At 45.8% G+C, this 20,438-nt stretch overlaps 1 protein-coding gene across 3 annotated transcripts in view; it reads left to right on the plus strand.

The window, feature by feature from the left end:
* Positions 1-3,596, plus strand: part of b3galt1b (UDP-Gal:betaGlcNAc beta 1,3-galactosyltransferase, polypeptide 1b) — a 151,935-nt gene extending 148,339 nt beyond the window's left edge. For all 3 annotated transcript variants that reach the window (XM_072579519.1, XM_072579517.1, XM_072579518.1), the window contains one exon: positions 1,035-3,596. In XM_072579519.1, coding sequence (XP_072435620.1) covers positions 1,222-2,202 — 981 coding nt within the window. In that variant the 5' untranslated portion in view covers positions 1,035-1,221 and the 3' untranslated portion in view covers positions 2,203-3,596. The remainder of the gene's footprint in view (positions 1-1,034) is intronic.
* The last annotated feature ends 16,842 nt before the right edge of the window (positions 3,597-20,438 follow it).

The following is a 20,438-nucleotide window of genomic DNA, read 5'->3' on the forward strand; positions in this document are numbered from 1 at the left end:
CTAATTTGTTACAGGCTTCATATTCTCCGTACAATTAGTGAGTAAGATAACTTTTAGAACAGATTTGTATACATTTTGACTCTATTCACTAGTAAAATGATCACTCATGAATTGTCACCGCTTTTTAACATATCACAGGTATCATATTTATCATGTAGTTCATACTTCAATAAAAACATGTAAGAAAACACAAATTTCTGTTTATGCTAAAGAATTACTTTGGCACGGTGGCACAGTGGTTAGCACTGCTGCCTCACAGCGCCAGAGACCCGGGTTCAATTCCCGCCTCAGGCGACTGACTGTGTGGAGTTTGCACGTTCTCCCCGTGTCTGCGTGGGTTTCCTCCGGGTGCTCCGGTTTCCTCCCACAGTCCAAAGATGTGCAGGTCAGGTGAATTGGCCATGCTAAATTTCCCGTAGTGTTAGGTAAGGGGTAGATATGGATGTAGGGGTATGGGTGGGTTACGCTTCGGCGGGGCGGTGTGGACTTGTTGGGCCGAAGGGCCTGTTTCCACACTGTAAGTAATCTAAAAAAAATTAAAGATAGGTAATGTGCATCACACCACATGCAAATCTCTAGCCATCCAGGGTTATGATAACCTTGTGGGAGAGTCCAGTAAAAAGTTATATTGGAAATTAATCTGAAAAGTTTCTCCATATTCCATTGTGAACAATTGTGCCCAAGAGAGCGCACTTCCCATGATTTATAGTGCATAATATTCATAATAGGATGAAAACCTTTATTACATGTTTGCATCTTGTATGGCACTTTCTGATGGAGGGTACATTCTTTGCTTTGGTGCAGGGAAGGCTGGTTGTCTTACACTATGTATGAGTTTGCTTTTCACAGTACTACCTTCAACCCAATGGTTTGATACTATCTTACATTATTTTAATCACCTTGTCGCATGTTTCAGCAAGATTTACATTATTTAACTAAGTTATGGAATTTATGAAGAAGTGCCATTAGTCTTCAGGTGGTCATGTTGTAATGTTGAACTGTACATTAATGAAATAATTTCACTTCTTTTCAAGATACCTGAGAAACGACACCAGTTAGCCATGAAGAAGCTGTGAACCATAGAAAATCTGCAAAGCTTTCTGCTTTTACAGACTTCTTGAATTTTCATGATGTATATAATGGCATAAACTTCAAAAATTGACCGTTTGATTCTGCATCAATTTTGTCTTATGTGTGATATAATATAAAAACATCATCAGAATGGCTTCGAAGGTCTCATGTTTATATATTTTAACAGTTGTTTGCTGGGCAAGTGCTCTTTGGTACTTGAGTGCAACTCGTCCTTCATCATCTTATGTTGGGCGCAGCTCATTTTCCCGTATTGCAGTTGAGAGAAAAAATTTCAGCTTTACTAATATTCGAACTCGTTCCCTGAATCCACATAATTTCAATTATCTTATTAATGAACCTAACAAATGTAAGCAACTTAGCCCTTTTTTAGTGATTCTTGTAAGCACAACACACAAAGAGTTTGATGCACGGCAGGCCATAAGGGAAACATGGGGAGATGAAAACAACTTCAAAGGAGTACAACTGGTCACTTTATTTCTGCTTGGAAAGAACACAGACAATGTTTTGAATGAGATGGTTGAACAGGAGAGCCAAATATTTCATGACATTATTGTAGAGGACTTTCTAGATTCCTACCATAACCTTACTCTGAAAACTTTAATGGGTCTGAAATGGATAGCCAACTTTTGTTCAACAGCAAAGTATGTAATGAAAACTGACAGTGATATTTTTGTCAATATGGACAATTTGATATACAAATTACTCAAACCAAACACAAAGCCACGGAGAAGATACTTTACTGGCTATGTTATTAATGGGGGACCAATAAGGGACATTCGCAGCAAGTGGTATATGCCTAGAGATTTATACCCTGACAACAATTACCCACCATTCTGTTCAGGCACAGGATATGTCTTTTCTACAGATGTGGCTGAAGCTATTTATAAAACATCTCTTCATACTAGAATGCTGCATCTTGAGGATGTCTATGTTGGACTCTGCCTGCGGAAACTTGGCATTCATCCCTTTCAGAATAGTGGTTTCAATCATTGGAAGGTTTCATACAGTTTGTGCAGGTATCGTAGACTAATTACAGTGCACCAGATATCTCCTGAAGAAATGCAGAGGATTTGGAATGAGATGTCAAGCAAAAAACATCTTCGATGCTAAATGTACATAAGTACATGAATGATTTACAAATGCTTTTTGTTGCCACTCAACCTCGAATCAAAAATCTGTGTTGATTCACTAAGGCAGTTAAAATGTTTTTACAGCAGAGAAGGAACTTAAACTGCTTATAATGGCACCCACTGTCACAAATATAAATGCTGAATAATTTAACCTAACAGTTACTGACTGCAATTACTATCATATATAGTAATTAATTGAAATGGTCTTGTTTGTTATTGGACTGTACATTTTAAGTAAATCAAAAAAGTTAGGTGTATGTTTTAGTTCATTTAAAAATAATTAATCGTGTATTGATATATGTGTCATGGGATAAACAGTGTTATTGCTAGAAGTGATATTTATTATACATTTATTGCTTATATAATTATGTTACTTGCTGAAGAGGAATGTGCAACTGCCAAGATTTTCGACTTAAATTTACATTTTAGTAGCTAAGTATTTTATTTAAATGCATTCATATAAGTGATGTGTGGATCAGAGAAAATTGATACAAAGTTCAATTTAGTTCAGGATTGTAAAACTCAGTCTGGTCAACTCATCCAGTGCAGTGTAATTTGTTAAACCTGCATAATATCCATAATTGTTTGATTCTTTATACAAGGGTAATGCTGCCTTTCTTTAAGAAGGATGCTCTGGATACCTTGAATGCATTATCTTACTTGGTCTACAGAAAGTACTGGATATCATTCTACTGAAGTATGTCAGATTATAGTTTTATGAAGATAAATAAATTGTAATGCATTTGAATTTCTTGACATATTGAGTTATTGTAAGTGGTGTGAAAATAAGTGTTTTAAGTGTGGATTGGACAACAGATAATTGAGTGATTTAATAGTTATATTGTGTGTACATAAATATTAAGAACATTAACCTTGTCCAACATTAAAACTGTGCTGTGAATTTGCTACAGGATTCAAACATTTACCATCTTCTAAATGGTAAATTAAAGACAGTTTGAATAATGTAGTGTTCAAATCAAGCTGACACATTGGCATTCGTATACATAACAAACTGTATGTATTTGTACATACAAAAGAGAGAGTTTGAATATCTTTACATTATGATATCATAGTTGTCTCCTCTATCAAACTGACTAGTTAAAAAAAGCTGAGAGCACAGATTTTAATGTTTCAATAAATAATAATTTATTAAGCATTTCAAGAAATCAGTTTTCAGTGTTCAAAGTAAGGTGTGGCTGTATTGTGATTTTGAGTTTGAATGCATATTTTTGTGATGTAAACTAAATTAGATTCAAATTCAAAGGCTGGAATTGAATGGATGAATGTAGAACTGACCGAAAGCGGATTGTAAAGTGGTTTGGTATCTTTGTAGAATGCTGTAAACTCATCAGTACACATATATTCTGAAATGTATATTAGAGCTGTCCTTGTTTTTCACTCTTTTAAAAGAAAAACAAACAAAATGCCCAGTGGGTGCTATATTTTGTGTTTGTATTTTTTAGAAAAGCTGCATAAAGTTATTTTGATTGCAAGTGGGTATTTAAAACCTAGAAATGTAGGTTTCTATAATTATTTGATTCTATGAAGTAATGAAATTATTTACTATTTTTAATTTAATTACAATGAATCGCAGAAAGAAGCGAATGCATGCTTGTAAAATTAAAGATCCAGGGGAGAGTGATGTTTAACAGTTATTTTTGTTCACCAATTGACTGCTGAGTGTACAAATCTTAACATTTCTGGCATGTTAAATGAGTAGCTAGTGAGTTAAGTACCTCAATATCAGAGCATTTCACATATTTCAATACTTTCATTGAAGCTGTGTTACAACATAACTTTTGGAGAAGCAGATTAGCTCAGATGGCAAATTAATTGCATTTCCAGAATTTGCTGTCTGATTTGCTTCCTAATAACAATGATTACAGACAGCTTCAATTTTATAAATTGCGTTTTTTTAAAAAGAATTGTACCAGTGATATCAAACCAATTCTGCTGTTCCTTTGCTTATATGCTGGCATTTTTTTTAAAATTGAGATTCAATTTTTAGACAAATAAGTATTAAGTAAGTATAAGTCTTTAATCTTTATCATTGTATTATGATTATCAATGGTATATAATGTTCTGAAGGGTGCAAAGGATCATTGAGGATCATTCTGTGCCATGCGTTGAGGAAATTGTAATTTGATTTAACTGGGCGAAAGTTGACTGAACGACAGATAATCCAGCTTTATTCTTAAAATGCTGGAAGGATAATATAAGCGTAAACAGATAACATACGTAAATTGTACCAATAGAACATACTTAAATGAAAAACTGCTGCAAGATTAGAAACTAAGTTTGTTTTTCTATACAACATGGCAAATATATACAAAATTGCAATGAATACCTATTTAAAGCAAATACTGATGAATGCCAAGTAACCCTCTGTACCTTGGTTAACAACTAATCTTGGCAGTGGCAGAAACAGATATCTAATGCTGCGGTTTTAATGTAAAGATGCAAGCACTTCAGAGCCCAATAGAGTGTACTTATTTAATTCATAGGCAAAATTTCTATTTTAGGTTTCGTAAGCAGCTGGTGAAAGCACATACCATGTGTTCTCAGAGTGGCCAAGCCAGAGGTCCATAGAGAGGCATCTGGAGGCTGCCACCCACAAGATAAGTTTCGAGTTTTGTTGTGATCTAAAAGAGTTGGGGAAAAGAACTGTGCTGTTGCTAACTCATACAAGCTCCTCACATAAGCCATAAACTTACCTACCTTTGATACTTCTGTAGGCCTGCATCGCAGCTGACCAATTTTACTCCTTATCCAAATACCCTTCCTGTCCTCAACATTGTATTGTCAGGCCCACATCTGGAAAGCTGTGTCCAAAGTCAAGAAAGACTCTGATATTAAGAATTGGTAGTACAGAGATTGAAGGGAATAATTACCAAAACCCTGTCATCGGTCTCCTTAAGCTATAATTAAATTGTGGTTTGGTTACAATATATCGGCTATGTATTGCATACATGGTCAAAGAGTGTGACAATGGAAAAGCGCATCTGAGGAGCAGGAGAATCGACATTTCAGGCATAAGCCTTTCATTAGGAGTAAAAAGCTAATGCCCAAAATGTCGATTCTCCTCCTCCTCAGATGCTGCCTGACCGGCTGTGCTTTTCCAGCACCACACTCTTCAACTCTGATCTCCAGCATCTGCAGTCCTCACTTTCTGCTGTGTATTACACAAATCATATGACAATAAAATCTTTAGATTATTTGGCTAATCTTGCTGAAAGTCAGCAGGCAGTGAAGAAGGCAAATGCTATATGAGCATTCTTAAGAGGATTTGAGTACAGGAGCAGGGATGTCTTGCTGTAATTGTGCAGGACCTTGGTGAGACCACACCTGGAGTATTGTGTGCAGTTCTTGTCTCCTTAACAGGGATATTCTGGCATTGGACAGTGTGAAATGGAGAGACTGGATTGGTTAGGACGAGATTCAGAGCTGAAAATGTGTTGCTGGAAAAGCGCAGCAGGTCAGGCAGCATCCAAGGAACAGGAGAATCGACGTTTCAGGCATAAGCCCTTCTTCTTATGCCCGAAACGTCGATTCTCCTGTTCCTTGGATGCTGCCTGACCTGCTGCACTTTTCCAGCAACACATTTTCAGCTCTGATCTCCAGCACCTGCAGTCCTCACTTTCTCCTAGGACTATATTCACTGGAGTTTAGAAGAAAGAGCAGGGGATCTCGTGAAAAACTATAAAATTCTAACAGGAGTAGACAAAGTAGAAACATAGGAAGGATGTTCTTGAGTACTGAGGAGTATAGAACCAGGCATCATAGTTGATAGATATGGGTTCAGCCACTTAATGCAGAGATGAGGAGAAATTCCTTTAGTCAGAAATGGTATGCCTGTGGAATTCTCTGGCACAGAAAACAAGCGAGGCCAACACATTGAATGTTTTCTAGAGGAACTTATATCCTTTAGCCCTAAGAACTATATCTGAGGAGAAATTGGGTGCAAGGTATTGGATGATCTGCCATGCTCATATTGAATGGTGGAGCAGGTTCAAACGGCTGAATGGCCTAAACCTGACAACTGAATGATTGGAAAGGTGATAAATCAAAAGTGAAATTTTTAAAACTTTACACATTAACCCATTTTCAGATTGCAATTATATTATGGTAATGCAAATGAATTTAGCACCTCTGGTTTTATTTTGGAGAAAGGATTTGAATCTACATTCTATTTTCAATTATGGCCATCTTTATGACAGAATCATAGAAGTTTTAGTACAAAATGAACTTATTTTATGTGTTTTGATGCTAGTATCAAATCAGACCTACTTAACTGAATTTTATTTCCTTGCTTTTTTATGTACCTTAAAGATAATGTTGGTAAGTGAAACAATATGCACCATATGTGGATTTGGGGTTGTAATTAAATCAGCCATGATTTTATTAAATGACAGAGCAGACTTGAGATGGCAAAAACCCTGCTCCTGCCCTTAACTCATGTGTTTGTAATTGATCGCTATATTGTTAGCTGGAAAAGATGTCTGTTATGCTCTGTAGTTCATTGAGGCAATTCCCTTCCATTGAATTAATGGCACAGAATCTATATTCCACATAAACCCTCTGCAAATGACACCTTCCTATCTACAGCTTGTACATTTATTTCCTCTTGCTTGAGAATGTATCAAGCTATCCCTCAAACATGGGTGAATATTTCAATGACATATATTGACAGCATTATTTCCAGTCCTTCCACTCTTGTGCAAAGACATGCTTCCTAACATTGTTCTGATCTGTAATTTTATACGTTTTATTCCAACTCACCCACAAATAAAAACATGCCATTAAACATCTTAAAAATTTGAAGCAGTTTATTGAGTCTCCTCTTCCTCACATTATTTTTAGATAAGAAAGCTTCACCCTGCTCAGTATTCCTGTGTTGCATCATTTGCAATCCAGTAATGCATGTATGAATTTTTGCTACATTTTCTATAGTGTCTCCGTATGCTTTCTGTTATTAAGTTGAGTCCCTCCAAAATATGTCAAATGTGTTCTAAAGATTTAACAGCTCCCTGCATTTGTATTCTAATTCCCTTAAGTTGAATCTTTGTAACTTAGTCTGCATTCCTTATGGCCTTAACAATGCATCTGATACTATCAAGTTGTAGTCTGGACATTACTGAGTGGGTTTACTGTGCTTATAATTACTTGTATTAATTTACTTTTCTGTGGCATTTTAACATGGCTATTTACCAGTTTAAAATAAACTGGATATATACTCCCATTGCAAGACTAAGTTCAAATCAGTGCATAAAGGGATTACTTGCACTAGTATCCAGGCTTATAGTTTCTGGTCAAACTCACAATACTGAACAAATACTTTGCTGGTTAATAAAAATTTGGTCTATTTTTCTTCTAGATGGTGTGAATACAAATCAAGTAACATAGCTATTGTGCGTAAATGTGTAAAACAATATTTGTATTAATGTCACATATCAAATAAAATATTATGTTATAGGTAATATAATTTCATAATGTTTGTATGTTTATATACCAATTTGCAAGCTATTTTAGAAAATATGCTCGAAGACACTGGAATACCAGTTATAGTGCAGTTAACAGCTGCATTTATTTTCTGTGCAATCACTATTTTTACAATCTTTTGCTTTTGATGTGACAGGTATTAGCCTGCAATGTAAAATAGTCAAACCTGCAGAATTTTTAAAACCATTGTATGTTCCTTGTAATAAGGAACAAAATTAAATGAAGTGGTTGTTTATTATCGGTTTACCAATTGATAGGGTATATGTAGTTACATGCACTGTTGTAACATTACAAAAAATGGCCTGTTGGAAACAGGAATTAACAGGATCTTGGAGATATCATGGAGTTGCTGAAAACAGTACTTTAAGTAAGAAATATATAACATACAAAGGATCACATTGAAATTTTAATGGATTTCTGGTCAGTACATCCAAAATTACAACAGTCCACAAGATATGCTAAATTTATTTGAAATTGCTTGATACAGTTTTGCTACCTAAATTGCTTGTAAGTAATTCATTAACCCCAGGCTAATGTTCCAAGGATATGGTTTTGAACCCACCACAGTAGATGGTGAAATTTGAATTCAATAATTTTTGAAATGTCTGAACTTATTTTTTAGACACTAGCCTCAAGATGGGTTGACTGTTGTAACCCATCTGATTCACTAATCTCCTTCAGAGAAGAAAATTTCCCATCCTTATCTAGTCTGGTCTATGCATGACTTGAGAGCCACAGACATGTCATTGATTCTTAACAGCCTTCTCAGCAACTTTGGATGGATTCTGACTTCTCCGATTCAGAGATGCTCACATCCCTTTTTTTAAAACTCATTGGGACATACAGAAGAATGCCAATGTACTGCATAGGAAAAGGCTATTCATTGGTTTAAAAGTCAAGTTAGATTGAGGTGTGGCCATGGAGAATGTATCAGGGAACTATGGTTATCCAATCAGTTTAATTATTAAAAAGGCATAATGCCTGAAATTGTTCTTTTTTTTCCTGTGGAGGGCAGATACAGACATGTAACTTCTAGCAAGCAGAGAGGAGTCATGGTGCAAGCCCACTTGATGATCTTAAATTAGTATTCATCATAAATCTTGGCATATTTTGGACTATTCAACAAACATTGTCCAATTGTAGAATGTCCTGAAATAACTACATTCTGTCACCAAGTCACCCTTTATTTATACGTGTATAGTATGTGACACTGACCAAGCTCGTTCAGAGCCAGCTCCCAGAGTGAGCAGAACTCCTGACACTCCATTTTTTTTGTAGAACTTCTGACACTCTCATTTTTTCTAAGCTTAATTACCCCCACACTACCTCCTAACTGCAGTAGTGCTTATTTTTTCCCCCTGCACCCATGTTGGGTGTGTGCAGGTGTGAGACACAGTGAAAGACACAAGGTGCACGAATCTTTATTCAAATTTCCACCACCAGGAAGATAGGAAAACACCCACGTGGCCAGTGACAAGCACTGCCCTTCACATCAAAGGGCAAAGCTGTGTGATCAAAACAGTGAAGGGGAGGGTAGGGACGAAATCAAAATAGAGTTGGAGGGGGAAAATGATGTACTCCACTCCCTACGGCGCCCACCTCTCCCTGAGCAACTCCAGGGTGTTGGTGGACACCCGGGCCCTAACGTAACTGCGGAAGAGGGGCAGGCAGTCGGCCCTAATGACCCCCTCCACGGCCCGCTGCCTGGACCTGTTGATGGCCACTTTGGCCAGACCCACGAGGAGGTCTTTGGACCTGCCCTCCCTCCTCCATACCGGGTGCCCGAAGATCAGGAGCATGGGACTGAAGTGCAGCCAAAAAGCAGAGGAGGAGGTTTTTGAGGAAATCAAAAAAGGGAGTGCAAATGCCCACACCCAATATACACATGGTCCATGGACTCCACAGTGCCACAGAACAAGCAGTTGGGCTAGGAGTCCGTGAACCACCACAATCTGCGGTTGCAGGGGACTGCTGCGTGCAGCACCCTCCACCCCAAATCCAAGAGAAAGGGGGAGGACTCCCTACGTGGATCCCCACTGGGGATCCCCACCGCCCGGTGGCAAATGGGCACGCCAAGGCGTGTCCAGACAGTGGATGAGGGAGAAGAGGTGGACGGTATGCAGCAGCAGTCTATATAGGGCCCTTCTTTTTACCCCCGGAAAGAAACAAAATTAAAATTCCAGAGGCGATTCAGGTTGTGGGGCACAGGCTCCCGCAGGAAGTACAGGACTTTGGGGCCAATGTGAAATTCCGTCCAGGCTGGGATGAGTGCGGATGAGATCCCACCGCACACCTGAGCGTCCTCCAACTGGTGCACCACTGGTTGGGTCCGAGCACCGCCGTTGTAAGGCATCGGATGGCGGTGGCCATGTACCGGACGGCTACCGCTGCCCTGCTAGCTATGTCCTGCGGCAGCGTCCAGCCCAGGCCCCCACCACCCAGCAAGTCCCCGACCCTGGTCGCCCTCGCCACCACAGCCCTCCCTTCCGACAGCCACTCGAACCCGTGAGTACGGAGGTGCGGATTCCTGAGCAACGGCTCCCTAACGACAGCCGCTACTCCAGCTGGAGGGTAGGCGCGACGTGATTCAACCATGTTCCAAACAGTGATCAGGTCCTGGTAAAAGACAGGCAGCGTCGTGAGGGCAACCTCCAAACCGTCACGGTCGACGAACAGGAGCTGCATGTCGTAATTGAGGTTACACACCTGGCAGGAAAAATACATCGCCAGGGCGCACCACCTAGGAGGAGGCTCGACGTAAAGGTATCGCCGCAAGGTCTGAAGGCGGAACGTCACGGCCTGGGTGCGGACGCACACCAGCGACTGACCGCCCTCCTCAATAGGAGACTCAGAACATGCACAGTGACCCAGTGCATCTTTTTGTCCCAGAAGAAGTCGACCAACGTTCTCTGGATGTCAGTGACAAAGCCAGGAGGAGGAACTAAAGTGACCAGCCGGTACCACAGCATGGCGGCCATCAGCTGGTTTATGACCAACACTCGACTCCTGTAAGATAGCACTTGGAGCAATCCTGTCCAGCGGCCTAGGCTAGCCGTGACTTTGGCCCCCAGCTCCTGCCAGTTGGCCAGCCAGGATTCCTTAGCCGGGCTGAGGTGGACCCCCAGGTAGAGGAGATGGGTGGTACTCCAGCTGAACCCCCATAACTCCTCCGGCAGAGAGAGTCCATCCGCCACAGACCAACCAGTAGTCCGGAACATTTGACCCAGTTGACCCCTGGCACTCGTGCATCCTCCCCAGGTCAGCGAAAGTGAGGAGCATGTCGTCGGCGTAGGCCGAGAGGACCACCCCCGTGCCGCGCAGAACCAGCCCCGACAACCACCTCCGCAAGAGGCGCAGGAAAGGCTCCACGCACAGGGAATACAGCTGGCCGGACAGGGGGCAGCCTTGACGCACTCCTCTCCTGAAGCAAAGGGGCACTGTCAGGGACCCGTTAACTTTAACCAGACACTCTGCAGCGGTGTACAAAAGTCGGATCCGGGCAACGAACTGCGTCCCGAACCAGAATGCCCGCAGAGTCCCGAGCAGGTACTCGTGATCGACCCTGTCGAACACCTTCTCCTGGTCGAGAGACAGGAAGGCGCTCGGCAGACCAGCCCGTCGACAGAAATGGATCAGGTCCCAGACCAGGTGGACGTTGTCGTGTATCCTCCGGCCTGCGACCGTGTAGGACTGGTCCATGTGAATCAAGTGGGCCAGCACAGACGCCAGGCGAGAAGTCAACACCCTGGCGAAGATTTTGTAGTCCGTGCTGAGGAGGGAGACCGGACGCCAGTTCTTCAAAGAACGAAGGTCCCCCTTTGGCAGCAGGACAATGACCACCCTGCGCCAAGAAAGGGGCAGCTGTCCGGCATTTACACACTCCCCCAGGACCTGTGCGTAGTCGCTCCCCAGGACATCCCAGAACGCCCTGAAGAACTCCACAGTCAGCCCGTCCAGCCCCGGGGTTTTGACCCTCGAGAGCCGGTCAGCTGCTCTAAAGTGACAGGAGCGTCGAGCCTTCCGGCGTCCTCCGGGCTGAGCTGCGGCAGGTCCTCCCACAGAACTTGGCGAGCATCCTCGCTGGATGGATCCGGAGAGAACAGAGCTGTGTAATAGTTCTGGACGTGGGCCCTGATACCCTCCGGATCCGAGACGAGGGACCCATCATCAGCCAGCAGCACAAGGAGCTGCTGATGGGTGCCACGCCTTTTTTCCAGCGAGTAGAAGGGGGAGCCACGGTCCAGATCCTGGAGGAGCTGGATCCACGGCCTCACGTACACGCCCCGAGCCCTGATGAGCTGCAGGTCCCAGAGCGCGGCCTTCTCTTCGCACGCCCCGCGCAGGGTCGGGTCCACGTCGGGCTGACCGAGGCGCGACTCCAGGTCGAGCATCTCCCTCTACAACTCCCCGATCCTGGATTTCCGCCTCTTCGTCGACCCCCTCACGTACTCCTGACAGAAGACGCAGACATGATCCTTGCCCACATCCCACCATAGCCTCAGGGAGGGGAAGCTTCCCCGCTTCCTTCTCCAGCTGGCCCAGAAACGACGAAACGAGTCCCGGAACCGCTCGTCCTCCAGCAGCAGGTTGTTAAAGTGCCAGTACGTGGAGCCGAGCCTGGCGCTGAATGGAAGGAGTTCCGCCCACACCAGGTGATGGTCCGTGCATGACACCTGCCGCATGGAGGCCTACACCCGCGAAGCGTACATGCGGTCTGTTCTGGACGCTCCAAACCGAGGCATCACAAAGGTGAAGGCGATGGAGTCGGGATGGAGATTCCGCCAGACGTCCACCAGGTCGAAGGACTTGACCAAGACCCGCAACCTCCTCCCCGACACCCAACCGTTGCGGGCACTGCCGTGGTTCCTGCCCTCGTGGATGCAGTTAAAATCTCCCCAGAGGACGACGCACTGGTTCTCGTCGATAGAGGCAAGATGAGCGGACACTTCTCCGAAGAAGCTCACTTGCCTTGGCCCGGCCAGGGGAGCGTAGACGTTCACCAAGTGAAGCACCGCGCCCCCCAGCCGAACCGTCAGGTGAAGCAAATGGCCTGGCATGGGCTCCCTGACCCCCAAGATCTCCAGCTGAAAATGCGGGGCCAACAAGATAGCCACCCCGCCAGATCTGCGGGTGAGGTGACTCATGTGGACTCCCTCCGTCACCACTCCAGGAGCCAGGTGGCTTCGTCTCCCGGAGTAGTGTGGGTTTCTTGCAGGAAGCACACCGCATACCTCCCGTCCCGGAGGACCGAGGGGGTCTGGAATCTGCGCTGTGACTCCCTGCTGCCGTTGATGTTGAGGCTGGCTATAGTTGTCTCCATGTCGGAAACGTTGTGCAACCACCACCAGTGCAGTTAAAAACCGATACATACATTTACTGGGAGGACGGGGGAGGGGCACAGAAGTCCCTCGCCCTCACCAGGAGTGTCCCCAGGAAGTTCCTGACTCGCTTTCGCTCATTCACATCGAGCCCAGGCACCTGGCGAGCAGCGTGGGCCGACCAGTAAACTCTTTCAAAGCAGCTGCAGCGGTCGAGTGCCAGTTGGGCTCTATCCCGGCGACTCAGTTCCCTCGACAAATTCCCAGAGTTCCATGAGGGGGATGAGGGAGAGATCGGTGGGGGGCACCCAGGACTCGAAAATGTCACTGCAGACAGATCCGCGTCGTCCCCGGTGTCCGCCACCGATCCCGAACCCTCCTCCGGGAGGCCGCCCTCGGTCACCGACCCCTCCCCCACCAAGAGGATGGGGGCTTGTCCGGCGCCGCCAACCGGCCTCGAACCCCCAGTGACCCCACCCCCAGGGTCACCGGCAGTACCTTCCTCGGCGCACCCCTTCCCAGAACGCCCCATGTTCAGGTCATCAGGCGGCAGAAGCTCAGGGCCCCACTCCTCTCCCGACACCGGTACGACCGACTCCTCTGGGAAAAGGCCCTCCCCAGGGCCAAGTCCCCCGTAAAAATGGTCTGGGAGGGAGGAGCGAGGATAACACCTTCCTCCCCTTCACTGCTCAACGACCCAGCAGAGGGTCCTCCGTCGTTGCCCACACTACAGCCCATGTGGTTATTAAAGTCCTCCCCAGGTGCCGGAGGAGTCGAGGCAGCAGGAGATCCTGCTGTAGTCCCTGGGGGTTTTGGTAGGTCAGGCCGCGGTGCGGGACTGTCGACAGGCATCATCAGCTCGTCCTCTAGAGAGGAGCAGCGCCGCCAGCACACTGCTGGAGTGTCTCTCCTCTCCAAGGGCGGGACCTTTCCCCCAGCGAGACGGGGGGGGGGGCCTTTCCCCCAGCGAGACAGTGGGGGGGGGGGGGGCCTTTCCCCCAGCGAGACGGGGGAGGGGGGACCTTTCCCCCAGCGAGACGGGGGACGGGGGGGGGGGAGGTTTATGGGCCTTCTCCTCCCCGCCCACCTTGGTGGTCATGGGGCCCGAGGTCCCTCCCTCCAGCCTTTCCCAGAATACGATTGGCTGGGGAAAGACGGGTGTGGTCAGGGTGGGGCAGGTCAGCGTGTCACTTCCTGCCCCACCCCTGGTTTATCAGGTGACAGCGGGTAGGGCAGCGGCCCAGTTCCCTCTCCGGGGCCCAGAGATATGGTCGCTGCAGGAGGTTGGGCAGCAGTGGCTCCCCCCAGGTTAGTGCCTGGGTGGGGCCCAGGCCCCGAAGCCCCAGGGGTTTCTCTATCGGGGTGGGGGGTGGATGTGGGGTCAGTGGGGCCAGGATCAGGTACGGGTTTGGGGGTCAGGGTTCCCGTGCCGGGGCGACGCTGGCACGGCCGCAGGGGCATCGTCATGCCGAGGTGGGTCGTGGGCTAGGTGTCGGGGAAGGGGATAGGGTGGTCTCCCCGTAGGTGGGCCTGACGCGCCGCATCTTCTTGAGCGCCTTTTGGCTGGCCGGATGCTCATCACCCCCCCCCCCCTTCCTGTCAGAGGCTGGAGCATTGGAAGCCTCCAGTTTAGCCTCCGGTGCCGGGGCCTGTGGTGTTGACTTTGGGGGTGGGGGAGTGGGTGCGGTGGCACCACCATCAGCCATTGGCGTGGGCTGGGCAGCATTCTGGGTGGGACAGTTTTTCCTAATGTGCCCCACCTCATGGCACAGGTGGCACCGCATGCCGTCCAGAAGGCGTGGTAGGCCACGCCCTCGTGGAGGAGGGTGAAGGAGCCCTCGGTGGCCTTCTCCCAGGCCAGGCAAATGAACACCTGGCATCGGAAGGAGTATATGTGTCGGAGGGCAGGGTCCTTAAGACTCAGCAGGAGCGGTTGGACACCCAACTGGATCTCTCCCAAGGTGTTGAAGTGGGGAAGAAGGAGCTCACTAGAAATGAAGGGCGGGACTTTGGAGATCACGATCCTCTGGGCCGTAACCTCCAGAGGGTCGACGGGCAAATGTGTCCCGCCCACAGTGAGCCCCCTCTCCCCTCTCCACAGCCAGGTGGACCGCCTGCTCGGTCTTCAGGAAAAAGACGGCCTTCCTGTACATCTGGGCCACAGCGACGATGGCCAGTGGGCTGACCACACTAGCCATGGCCTTACTGCAGGACTCGATGGACATGTTGGGGTGGGGATAGGCCTTTACCCCCAGGCGTTTAGTCAGGTGCCTGAAGGGGGTTGCGGTTGCGGCCGCGGCTGGGGTTGGGACAGCCTAGCCTAAGGCAGCGGCTATCCTGGTGTAGGTGCGGCTGGGCCCCACGACCTTCGGGCCCGCCATACTCTGCTGCTGGATGTTGAGGTGGGCCTCTGGCAGCAGCAGTGGTGGAGGTTGTGGGGAGGGGCCTGAGGCGAGTCACCTAAGGAGAGTCCCAGGCAGTGACGGTGGAGACCGGCCTCGGGCAACAACAGTGGTGGAGGCGGACCTCGGGCGAGTCCCAGGTAGGCCCTCGGTCGCAGCAGTGGGGGCAGACCTGTTGGGGAGGGTCCCCAAGGCAAGTCCCAGGCAGCCCCAAAATTGAGTCCAAGGCAGCGGTGGTGGAGGTCCTGGGGAGGGGACAAGGTGAGTCCCAGGCAGCGGTGGTGGAGGCAGGCCTCAGGCAACAGCAGCGGTGGAAGCAGGCCTCGGGCGAGTCCCAGGTAGGCCATTGGTCACAGCAGTGGGGAGGCAGACCTGTTGGGGAGGGTCCCCAAGGCAAGTCCCAGGCAGCCCCAAAATTGAGTCCAAGGCAGCGGTGGTGGAGGTGGGCTTCCAGCAGTGGCAGTGGCGGAGGTCCTGGGGAGGGGACAAGGCGAGTCCCAGGCAGCGGTGGTGGAGGCAGGCCTCAGACAAGTCTTAGGCAGGCTCTTGTTCGCAGCGTTGGGGGGCAGACCTGTTGGGGAGGGTCCCCAAGGCAAGTCCCAGGCAGCAGCAGTGGAGGTGGGCCTCTAATAACAGCAGCAGTGGTGGAGGTCCTGGGAGGGGCCCCAAGGCAAGTCCTAGGCAGCAGCAGTGAGGCAGGGCCCCAAGCAGCAACAGCTGAGGCAGGTCCAGGCAGGGTCTCAGACCAGCAGTGGGAGTGGACCCCAGGTCAGCAGCAACACTCCCTTGACCTGGGTGAGGCCCAGGCTGCAGCTCCAAAAGTAGGCCCCAGACTCAAAAGCTCTCACCACCTTCTGCTTCCTCTTCCTTCTTTCCTTCTTCCTCTCTCTCTCTCAATGTGGGGCAGCTAGTCCAGGGACAGTCCCCTTCAAGGAGGAGAGTCCTTGCACGTGCATGTACACTCACACACTGATCCAACTCTCAAAAGGGGAAAACACCCGAGTGGCCAGTGACAAGCAGTGCCCTTCACATCAAAGGGCAATGCTGTGTGATCAAAAACAGTGAAGGGGAGGGCAGGGGATAAATCAAAATAGAATTAGACAGGGAAATAATACACTGCACTCACTCTTTTTTTCTTTTTTCTTTTTCTTTTGATCAAAAACAGTGAAGGGGAGGGTAGAGACTAAATCAAAAGAGAGTTGGAGGGGGAAATAATGCACTCCACTGACACTTTTTTTTAACCTGAGTGAGATCTTCTGTTTATTTTTTTAATTTTTTTTAGGTATGTGTGTGCAGGTGTGAGACACAGTGAAAGACACAAAATGCACGGATCTTTATTCGATTTCCACCACCAGCAAGATAGGAAAACACCCAAGTGGCTAGTGACAAGCACTGCCCTTCACATCAAAGGGCAATGCTGTGTGATCAAAACAGTGAAGGGGAGGGTAGGGATTAAATCAAAATAGAATTGGAGGGGGAAATAATGCACTCCACTCACTCCTATTTATATGTTAGCCAGGAGTCCCTGATTGGAGCAGCTATCAAGGAACGCATTCTATGAGATCTACCTGGGTGACATTGTTCTAATTACAACATTCCCAAAAGGAAAACCAGTGAAACTTGCAAATAACACACATGTTTAACTCATCTGGGTACTTCAAATGGAGCTGCAGTGTAACAGATACACTCATTTGTAATTATTACTACTTTTCCCTCTGGGTCAAATCTAATATCTGACATTGTGATTTGCACTTAGTAAGCAAAGTGTAATTGACAACAGTTAATATTCTACCTATTGTGAACAGACACAAAGGGATGTTTCTGTTTGATATGATTCACCAATCATTTTAGCCTGAGTTTTTACTCATCTTGCAGGCCTGACACTGAAGTATGATACATGAAGGTTATCCTGCATGGAGAGCCATTATCCTATGAGATAACTGATCATTCTAAATTGAACATTCTCAAAAATGGGCCCAGTGTCATCCCCTTTGAACTTTGAGGTGTTCCATTTTCCTCACTTCACTGAAAGGTTCTCACCAAATGACTCGAGTAAAGGATCTGGATTTTTTTAATGCAACAGATAAAGTTAGTTATTTCACACTTCTACAATGCAGTAGCAACACAAGTGTTTTTCATGAAATAGATGAAGCCATCAAGCCAAAAGAGATGTTCTGCCAACTGCACAAATTAATAATGTGGTTTGTGAATTTCAGTGCTGGTGTGATGTCAAGTACATAGACTTTTCATACCGGTGACAGTTCTTGAACATGCTAGTACTTGTAATTAAAATCTGAAGATTTGGTGTCGAACTAGAATTTTCATAATGCAGTTTGTGCAGCAATGATAGTTACCCTTCAAAATTCTAATCTTACAAGGCCACTAATTAAACAAATGTAATTCATTATCATGCAGTTTGCTTCATTGCACATAAAAAGACAGTTACTTTGGATTAAGCTGAGGTTTCTACTTGCTCTTTATGTACAATAGCTGAGATACAATAATCGCAAAAGCTACAGTGGTTGCTGTACTGCAGCATATCAGATCATTAAATACCATTATCCTGGCAGCAGCTACAATACCTTCAAACTGAGGCACTTTTCTGTCCCATGGAAAAAGCAGGGAATGGCAGAGTGGAAACAATGGCTAAACCCTATACTCCTGATGTGTTTGATGTGTCTTAATGTGATCCAAGCATACAAGGACAAAATACATACAAGCTGTGTAACAGACCCTCAAAAGCTTTAGGAACACTTCCAATGTCTGAATCACTGAGGGGAGCCTGCCATTACACTAGCTAATTGTTCAGATTTTTGGTGACTTAATACACCTTTTGTATGATTATTGTACAAATGTGGCCATCGCTAAATTGAATCCATTTGCACGTTCACTTGAGAATCCCAATTATCTGGCCTCTAGCCCTGCACATGTCACAACATTTCTATAGCTACTGATTTATTTCTATAGCTACCCAATTGAACCTTCACCTCCATCCTTATTGGCCTGGCTACCATAAGTCCATTACTCTCCCTCATCCTGTCCCGTGGTAAAACCTCTCTTCGCAACTCCCTTAAGTTAAACGTATGCAAAGTTGAACTTGCTAGTGCTTGTAACATTAAGATCTGACATACATATAGTTTGGCTAAAGTATGGCTGAACCCTGTTTCTAATGCTAAAACTGTTCATTATTTCAGGATCCTCCTGGAATGCAAAGATAATCCTTACATTGATTTATCTTTTGCAACAAATATCTTAAACACCTTTACTCTGTCTTTTCCACCTTCACCTCCAACAACTGAGGAGCTAATGGCTTCTTTGTCACTAAGACCAAGACAAGCTGATCAGTGACCTCTGTTACCTTTCACTCGCCAAAGCACAGGGCTATTGAGTAATGAGGCCTGAGCACAATGACATGGGTATAGTACTAACTTGGTGAGAATTTAGTGCAAAGAGGAAAGGAGGTGCCACTATTTAAATTTCTTGAACCTTCCAGAAGCGGGTGAATGTTCAAGGTTTTAGTTACTTTGAGAAAGTAGGTGATTGCTGAGAATTTTAATATTTTATCTTTCAAACATGGACAATAGTTTAAACTGTTACTGGAGAGGTATAAGCATTGGAAGAAGACAAGATAAGAAAATTTGTAGTTTAATTAAACCATTTGGTATAGCTACAAACAATGGTTCAGTGATATTTTTAAACTTGAAGGCTGGTTAGTTAAATAAATAAAATACAAATGGCAGGGCAGATGATATTTTTGAAGCGAGATGGGGTAATGTGTGAAGCAAGTTTGGATATCCAGAAGTAGCGAGGGTAGACCCTCAGGTCTTGAAATTGTCCAATAGGTTTAAGGATCTTGGAAACTGTGAGGATAAGAGCAGGGACTACAGGAAGCATGATCAAAATGATGACAGTACCTCGCTGGAGGATATCTTTCAAGTAGAGGGAATAAAGTGGATAGTAGTTATAGTTTGGGAGCTAGATACCATTATCTGCAGTTGAAATCATGAGACCCAAAGGTTGTGTTGCTAGTTGGTGGCCAGGGTTAAAACATCTTCAGCCTGAAGATGAACTTGGAGTGGGGTGGGGAAAGAATCTAATTTTTGATTCACAAGGATACCAACAACATAAATAAGACTAAGAAAGAGTTTGTGTTGAAGTAGTATGACCGGTTAAGGATTAAATGAGAAACCAGAACCTTAACAACGATAATCTCTGACTTACTATCTGAACCACAGATTAATTGGCATTGAGAAATAATATTAGAGAGTTGAATAAGATTTTAAATTGGCTCATGTAACTGTGTGGGAAAATGGGTTTTGATTCATGAGACATTGGTACCTTCAGGATAACCTTCACCTGGAATGCAGTGGGAACAGTAAACTGATGCATCGTATGTAGGCCTTTTCAATCAGCTTTGAACTAGCTATTATCAGTCAGGGTTCACATGAAAGATAATTTGGTAAATTAGAGGAAGGACAAGGGAATTGCGTAAGGAAGGGATAAAAATTGCAGATACAAGCACATAGATGGGTTACTTCCAGGAAAAGTGAGAGATGTAGGCTGGTAGTGCAGGAGTCTTCTGTGTCTATCCCATTTCAAACAAGTATGTTGTTTTGGAAAATGTACAGGATGATGGATTCCCAGGGGAATGCAACCCACACAGCCAAGTTTCTGGTATCAGGACAGACTCTAATACAATGAGGGGTAGTCAGGTTCCAAGCGATCGATTGTGTTAGGGAGCTCTCTAGTCGAAGGCACAGACAGACATTTCTGTGGCCAGCAGCAAAAAATCAGAATGCTGTGTTACCTCCCTGGTGCCAGGATCAAGGATGTCTCAGACAGGGTGCAGAATGTTCCCAAAGGGAGAGGGACCAGCAGGAGGTCATTGTACACATCGGTACCAATAACATAGGAAGGGAAAAAGATGAGATTCTGAAGGGAGAGTATGAAGAGTTAGGCAGGAATTTTAAAAGGAGGTCCTCAAGGCCAGTAATATC

This window comes from Chiloscyllium punctatum, chromosome 10 (assembly GCF_047496795.1).
Source record: "Chiloscyllium punctatum isolate Juve2018m chromosome 10, sChiPun1.3, whole genome shotgun sequence".
NCBI classification, from domain to species: domain Eukaryota; kingdom Metazoa; phylum Chordata; class Chondrichthyes; order Orectolobiformes; family Hemiscylliidae; genus Chiloscyllium; species Chiloscyllium punctatum.